Here is an 8,624-nt window from a genome sequence, read left to right on the forward strand (position 1 = left end):
TCCACCTCCTACAGTAATGGAAATAAAAACAAAAATAAGCAAATGGGACCTAATGAAACTTAAAAGCTTTTGCACAGCAAAGGAAACCGTAAACAAGACGAAAAGAGAACCCTCAGAATGGGAGAAAATGTTTGCAAGTGAATCAAAGGACAAAGGATTAATCTCCAAAATATATAAACAGCTCATACAGCTCAATATTAAAGAAACAAACAACCCAATCCAAAAATGGGCAGAAGACCTAAATAGACATTTCTCCAAAGAAGACATACAGAGGGCCAAGAAGCACATGAAAAGCTGCTCAACATCACTAATTATTAGAGAAATGCAAATCAAAACTACAATGAGGTATCACCTCACACCAGTTAGAATGGGCATCATAAGAAAATGTACAAACAACAAATACTGGAGAGGGTGTGGAGAAAAGGGAACCCTCTTGCACTGTTGGTGAGAATGTAAATTGATACAGCCACTATGGAGAACAGAATGGAGGTTCCTTAAAAAACTAAAAATAGAATTTCCATATGATCCAGCAATCCCACTACTGGGCATATACCCAGAGAAAACCATAATTCAAAAAGACACATGCACCCCAATGTTCACTGAAGCACTATTTACAATAGCCAGGTCCTGGAAGCAACCTAAATGCCCATCGACAGATGAATGGATAAAGAAGATGTGGTACTTATATACAATGGAATATTACTCAGCCATAAAAAAGGAATGAAATTGGGTCATATGTTGAGATGTGGATGGATCTACAGACTGTCATACAGAGTGAAGTAAGTCAGAAAGAGAAAAACAAATATCGTATATTAACGCATGTATGTGGAACCTAGAAAAATGGTAGAGATGATCCGCTTTGCAGGGCAGAAGTTGAGACACAGATGTAGAGAACAAACGTATGGACACCAAAGGGGGAAAGCTGCGAGGGGTTGGGGATAGTGGTGTGATGAATTGGGCGATTAGGATTGACATGGATACACTGATGTGTATAAAATTGATGACTAATAAGAACATGCTGTATAAAAAAATAAATAAAATTAAATTCAAAAATTAAAAAAAGAGAAAGGAAACAGCAGAATAGCATATTCTCCCCACCAAAATAACAATACCTAAAATGAAAACAGGCAAAATGCCTAAAATAAAGCAGCCTAAGCAGATATATTAGAAGAGAGGGTCCAAAAATAACAATAAACATATTAATAGGCATAAGAGAAGTTACTCCAAATATAAAACAAGAAAAGATTTTTTTTAAATAAGGAAAAATATTAGGCATGAAAAACTTCATAGTTGAAATACAGAATAAAATAGAATAAATTGTGGAATGTATGGAATTGAAGAACATATCAGTAAATTAAAGAAATGAAGTAGAAAAAATATTTCCAGAATAAGTTTAAAATTTGATTTACATCCAGAGAGACATATACTCAATAGTACTGTAAAATAGAATTGACTATAAAAACACATATCATGTAAACACTCTTTAAGAAAGTTAGTGTGGCTATATAAATATAAGAAAAAATAGATTTTATACAAGAAATACAGCTGGAGGGCTTCCCTGGTGGTGCAGTGGTTGAGAGTCCACCTGCCGATGCAGGGGACACAGGTTCGTGCCCCGGTCCGGGAAGATCCCACATGCCGCGGAGCGGCTGGGCCCGTGAGCCATGGCCGCTGAGCCTGCGCGTCCGGAGCCTGTGCTCTGCAATGGGAGAGGCCACAACAGTGAGAGGTCCGCGTACCACAAAAAAAAAAAAAAAAAAAAATACACGAAACAGAAACTAAAAAGCATTAAGAGAGAAATAGGTAAATCCACAATTATGGTAGGTGATTTAAAATACCTCTTTCAGGCATTGATGGAACAACCTGGAAAATTTTAAGAGTACAGTTATAGAAGACTTGAACAACACTACCAACTAGACAACTAGTATGACCTAATTAATAATGAGTACAGTATTATATTCATAACCACAGAAAATACATGATTTTTAAGAGAACATGGATTTTTCACTAATATGTTGATGAATGTCTCATATATTTCAAAAGACTGTAATGTTACAAAAATTCTCTCAGAACACAACAGTAATATATTAGAATTTCATTAAAATGGGATATATTGGAAAGCTCCAAATACTTTGCAATTAGGCAGCATGCTTCAAAATCTCATAAATTAATAACAAAAATAAAATTAGGAGATTTTCTTTTTTTTTTTTTTTGCAGTACGCGGGCCTCTCACTGCTGTGGCCTCTCCCACCGCGGAGCACAGGCTCCGGACGCGCAGGCCCAGCAGCCATGGCCCACGGGCCCAGCCGCTCCGCAGCATGCGGGACCCTCCTGGACCGGGGTACGAACCCGTGTCCCCTGCATTGGCAGGCGGACTCTCAACCACTGCGCCACCAGTGAAGCCCAGGAGATATTTTTAACTGATATTTTTATCTCTTTTAAATAAATGAAATAGTGGATAGTGCTGAGGAATGTATAGCTTTCCAATGCTTGTTAGAAATTTAAAATCGATTCAAATAATAAAAAATTAAAAAGAAAATAAATTAATTAAAATTAAACTTATAAAAATTAAGAAAAAATGAGGGACTTCCCTGGTGGTCCAATGGTTAAGACTTTGCCTTCCAATGTAGGCAGTGCAGGTTCAATCCCTGGTCAGGGAGCTAAGATCCCACATGCCTCATGGCCAAACAATCAAAACACAGAACAGAAGCAATATTGTAACAAATTCAATAAAGACTTTAAAAATAGTCCACATCAAAAAAATCTTAAAAAAATAAGAAAAAATGAAGTGGCACACAAAAATTAATAAAGGAATGAATAAAGTAATAATTTGATTTGAAAAGAGAAATTTGGTAAAGGTTTGATAAACTTTTACCAAACATATCAAGTATAAAGAGAAAGCAGAAATTACTAATATCAAGAATCAGAGTAACGCCATCACAACAGACCCTTTAGACATTAAAAGGATAATAACAAAGTAGTATGAAAAGTTCACAGTAAAAATTCAGCAGCTTAGATGAAACAGAAAAATTCCTTTAAAAACAATTTAATTTGGAAGACAGAGTAGGTGTACTTTTCCCTATTTCTCACATGAAGTACAACTAAAAACCGTATGTGGAATATATATAAAATAAACATAATAAGACTCAAAGGTGGAGAGAAGACAGAATATCTAGGACCTTGGGCTGCAAGTAAGGACATAATGGTGAGTTCCCCGGTTTTTTTTTCACCCAGATTGTATCTGAAGAAGCCATCAACTTGGAAATGTTAATGGACACAGACAAGAAAATCCTCAACAGAAGTCTGTTCATTTTAGTCAAAGAACCAGGAACAAGACAGGTTAGCAACACAGAAAATTTTAAATGCTCTACTCCGGCCAAACACTACACAAATATTTATGGCTACACTCCAACTACATCAGCAAAAGCTGAATGAACCCTTTGACCCCCATACTGGGGTGATGTCAGACAAGGCTAAGTGGAGGCCTGAGCTTTTTTCATTCTCACCAGGCAGTAATGATCATGAGAGCCCCCTCCCCTTGGTCTCAGTGGAAATGAGGTAGAGAGCCTTGACTTCTACTCCTACCTGGGGATAATGAAGGGCTCCCTCCCCACTCACTGCTGCAGGGTTGTCAGAGGAAGCTTAATGGAGAGTCAAGATTTTCATCACCTCCTGGGTGTAACAAGGCCACCTTCCTTAACCGAGGTGTCAATGGAGACCATATGGGGAGCAGTAACAAGGTGCTCCTACCTCTCCAGAGAGGGAAGTGTCAGTGGAAACCTAGTGGAGAGCCAGAACCCCCTCGAGACTACCCAGGAATGATAAGAAGCATTCCCACCTTTAGGTGTCAGTTGAGTTAGAGTGGAGAATGTGGATTTCTACCTGCAGTAGGAAGTAATGAGGCAGTGTCCCCCTTCTCCTGCCAGAGAGGTGTTGGAAGAAGTCAGCTAAAACAGAAAGTTTAAGTAATATTTAGAGTTTCAAAGCATAATATCTCCAAAGCCCAAGTTTTAATAAGAAATTACTCATTATACCAAGAACAGTGGGTATCTCAAACTAAATGATAAAAAAACAAAAACAAAAATCAGCCAGTATAGATGAAAACACTGAGATGACAGAGATTATAGAATCATCTGACAAAGATTTTAAACCAGTCTTTATAAAGATGCATGAAACAGCAACTATTAACATGCTAGAAACAAAAGCCAGTATTTAAAAATCACATTAATAGACTAAAGAAGAAACATCAAATGATATCAATCAATGAAGAAAAAATTTAATAAAATTCAACTGTAGTGCATGATTAAACCCTCAGAAAAAAGGAATAGAAGGGAATTTCCTTAATTTGTTAAAGAACTTCTAACAATTTTTTATATTTAATTATATAATATTATATTTAATTATATTTAATGATGAAAAACTCAGTGTTTTCTCCTAAAACTGGGAACAAGGTGAGGCTATCTGTTCTCGTCACTCTTATTCATCAGTGTAGTAGAAGTGCTAGCCAGTGCTACAAGGCAAGTAAGGGGGAAAAAATCAGATCAGAAAAGATAAAATAAAACTTTATTTGCAGATGACATGATGGTCTATATAGAAAATCTCAAGGAATCTACAAAACAATCCTAGAATAAGTAAGTTCCACAAGGTTGCAAGATACAAGATATAAATAAGTTTTATTTCTCTATATTACTAATGAAAACAAGGAAGCTTAAACTAAAACTACAATCCCATTTGCAGTTTCTTAAAAAATTAAACATGCGTGTAAGTCTAACAAACATATATAGGATTTATATGCTGAACAATAAAAAATGCTGATGCAGTATATCAAAGAAGATTTAAATAAATGGGGAGACCTACCATATTCATGGTTAGGGAGACTTAGTATAGTAACATGTCAATTCTTTGCAAACTGATACATGGGTTCAACACAATTCCTATCAAAATCTCATGAGGATTTTTTTCTATATACAGACAAGATAACTCTAAAATTTATAGGGAAAGGCATAGAAATTAGTATAGCTAAAACAATATTGAAAACGAAGAAGTGAAAAGGTCAATTTACCTAATTCCAAGACATATTATATAGCTATTCTCAAACTCATTTTAATAGGTTTTATACATTTTTTTCTCTAGCTCATGAACATATTACTAGTGGGGGACTGGTCTGATACAGCCTAGTCCGCAATAGCTGGCAGTTTTCTTTGGTTGATACCCAAAATACTCTTCTCTTACCCAATTCTGTATTTTCTTTTCCCTCATGCACCATTCCACTTACTGTTCATGTAATTTTCCTCACAATTATACTATTGAATCTCACCTCCCAAAACCCTTATACAAAGCCTGGAACATAAGCAATTCTAAATATTTGTTGAATGAATGAGCAAACCCAACTGAACCCTCTCTCATTCCTTTTACTTTATTCACCTGAAAATATACTTACCCCTCAGCTTCAATCTCTTTACCATCTGTCATAACTGAAATCCCACTCTCCATTCAATGACCTTGTTACCTTGCATGCATTTTAGGGATATTTCCAACATACTCCACATATTTCCCACATTAATTGGGAAAACTGCTAGTTCACCAAAGATGGCTTTAAAACTATTGCATTTTCACTTTTACTTCCATTAAGTTTCATGTTGCTCAGCTATCACCTTCTACTTTTACTTATCTTTGATATCTAACAACTTGATGATAGCTAACAAATACACATTAAAGCTGTGTGATGTAGCTGTTCACCAAACCCATTTCCCTTTCCTCTGGAATCGTGTAGCTGGACTATTGTCCCAGCCTCCCTTACAATTAAATGTGACCCTGTAAGTTCTGGCCAATGGAGTTCCAAAGATGTGATGTTATTTCCAAGCCTAGCTCCATAAATGCTTCACTCTTTCTCTTCCTCCATCTTTCAGATGGATGTTGATGTCCATGGTAACACTGAAAGTTACGTGTTGAAAATGGCGGGGCCGGGCTTCCCTGGTGGCGCAGTGGTTGAGAGTCCGCCTGCCGATGCAGGGGACGCGGGTTCGTGCCCCGGTCTGGGAGGATCCCACATGCCGCGGAGCGGCTAGGCCCGTGAGCCATGGCTACTGGGCCTGCGCGTCCAGAGCCTGTGCTCCGCAACGGGAGAGGCCACAGCAGTGAGAAGCCCACGTAATGCAAAAAAAAAAAAAAAAAAAAAAAAAGAAAATGGCGGGGCCTCCGTCATCCGGTGTCTCCGAATGGCCGTGTGGAGCAGACCCCCTTGCTGCTGATTGGACTTTCAGTGATCTGTATGTTGTGTATAGCCACTGAGATTTAAGATTTACATGTCACTACCCTTAGTTACCTTTAATAGTGCACCGTGGTACTTCTCTGTATCAATACAGTCTGCTCTAACTTTAGAACTTTTAATATTTAAAGACCCAGAAGCATAATAACATTATAGTTCTTGGATCTTACTGCAAGGCAAAACTTTAACTCTAGTGGTAGCAAGACTTACTGTCATTTCAGATAACTTAGGTACCGAATCTATTGTCTAATATGAAATTCTTGTACATCTAACTCTTTCTGTGATTTATAACCTTAGTTGTTTCATTAATACTAACTAAACAATCTTTTTACCTTTCCTTAGTCATCTCCCCTTCCATTGTTTTGAATAATTATTCTGAGTACTCAGTTATTTATTCTTATTAAAGTATAGTTGATTTACAATGTTGTGTTAATTTCTGCTGTACAGCAAAGTGATTCCTTTATACATATATATACATTTAATTATTCTAAACCCTCTCTTCTCATCTCAAACCTCTCACCCAACCCACTAATTCCTATCCTCTCATATTCTTAGAATAGGTTTCTTCCTTGAAGCAATTGAAGCCATCATGGATCCCTCCCACAATAAGATATTTGAAATACTTTAGTTCTCATATTGAGCAACTCTTCTCCTATGTCAGTGACTTAGGAGACAAATATTACAGACCTTCTGGATGACTTGAAGTAAGTCTCTTTGAGTCATCTATAAAATGGGAATCACAATCTTTGAACTGACTACTTAGATCTATTATGATTACCAAATAAAAGAATGTATGTAAAATATTTACATTTTAAGGGATTATTGTAATTTTTATCTATGTTGCTGTTCTATTTTCATTTCTAGTTAGACACTGTTTAAACATCTTCCCCAGTCATCAAGTATACTTTATTATGAAACATTTCAGAATGTTAAGTTGTTAAGTTTTATTGGAACAAAATTCTCTGTGGTCAAGATGTTGGTCATGTCTTAATCTTATGATCATAAATTAAGTCCTATGTTTAGTAAATCCTTGGATATTGTGTTCATAAGGGTACATGATATGTCATTCCTTATTCCCTCCAGATGCATCAAGTAAACAATGTCTTCACTATTACTTCCACAGTTTTAATTTATAGACTGATATTCAACTATTTAACAAACAGCATTAGTATCTCAGGCAGATAGTTCAGTTTACAAACTTCTTTTCATTGAATATGAATATTTTTGAACATCTATTATCTTCAAGGTGCTGTGCTCTTGAAAGATACACCAGGAGATATATATCCTGCCTTTAATGGTTATAACTAAACAGTCTGATCAACTGACCAAATGGGTAGATGTCATCTATAAGATTCATACAGTTGCTCAAGCTGCACCTTAGAACTCATTCCAGATTTTTCTATCTTCCTTAGTTGCTACATCCAATCACTTAGCAAGTGTGACAATTTTATGAGCTAAATATTTCTCAGATAGGTACCATTTTCTTTAAGTCCTTTAGCATTTGTCTCTCCATAACTTGGCCCCCTGCATATCTCAAAAGCTTTATGCCATATGCCTATTACTTTTTACGTTATGTTCAAGTCATGGAGAACATATTGTAGTTCTACACACATATTATGATTTTCTACATATCCATGGCTTTTCTCACATAGTTTTCTCTCACAGAATACTCATTCCCCTATTTCTTTTCCAGCTAATATTATCTGACTCTCTCTGTGCACCAAATGATGTATTCTAAAATCTACCTGAATGTAGTGCACAAGCCTCAATCATAATGTTTACCATTTGTATAAACTGATGTAAATTTGTAATTTACATTTGTATTTGTAAATTAATCTCTATTATTAGACTTTGTTACGGGACTATCACAATACTAAGGATAGTATCAGGGTCATCTTGAAATGCCCAGAAATGTAGTATTAATTTAATATAAACTCAAATTTAACATGATCTCAATAAATATTTAACTTACCTTGAAATACTAGCTGTATAAGTAATCAAAAATTAATGTGGTGTTTAATAGTCTGAAAGCAGACTTTTCAACAGCAACACTAGTTGTCAAAAAAAAAAAAACAGTAAAATAGCTCACAAATGCTGAGACATTAATTGTCATTCTAAAACTGTATTCCCAGCTAAACCACCATTAAAGAATAGCGTGAAATAAATACTCTCAGAAAAAATTTTTTTTAAAAACCGCAGTGTTTACTCTAAGAAATGATTTGTCAGAGACTATGTTTTACAAAGACATTTTAAAAAAATACTAATGCTAAAAGGATCTATAAGCAAAGAAGGTGGTATGATTGTGAGTAATTTCAAATAGTATTATCTGTATAAAACACAAACTAATGATAATGAC

At 35.7% G+C, this 8,624-nt stretch overlaps 1 protein-coding gene across 1 annotated transcript in view; it reads left to right on the forward strand.

Annotated features, from left to right (window-relative positions):
- ADAM28 (ADAM metallopeptidase domain 28) overlaps positions 1-3,435 on the forward strand; it is a gene marked incomplete at both ends in the record, with an annotated part of 79,431 nt that extends 75,996 nt beyond the window's left edge. The window contains one exon of the mRNA XM_079706753.1: positions 3,235-3,435. Within this exon, the coding sequence (XP_079562879.1) occupies positions 3,235-3,435 (201 nt within the window). The remainder of the gene's footprint in view (positions 1-3,234) is intronic.
- Positions 3,436-8,624: the final 5,189 nt, after the last annotated feature.

This window comes from Hyperoodon ampullatus (genome assembly GCF_949752795.1).
Source record: "Hyperoodon ampullatus genome assembly, chromosome: 6".
NCBI classification, from domain to species: domain Eukaryota; kingdom Metazoa; phylum Chordata; class Mammalia; order Artiodactyla; family Ziphiidae; genus Hyperoodon; species Hyperoodon ampullatus.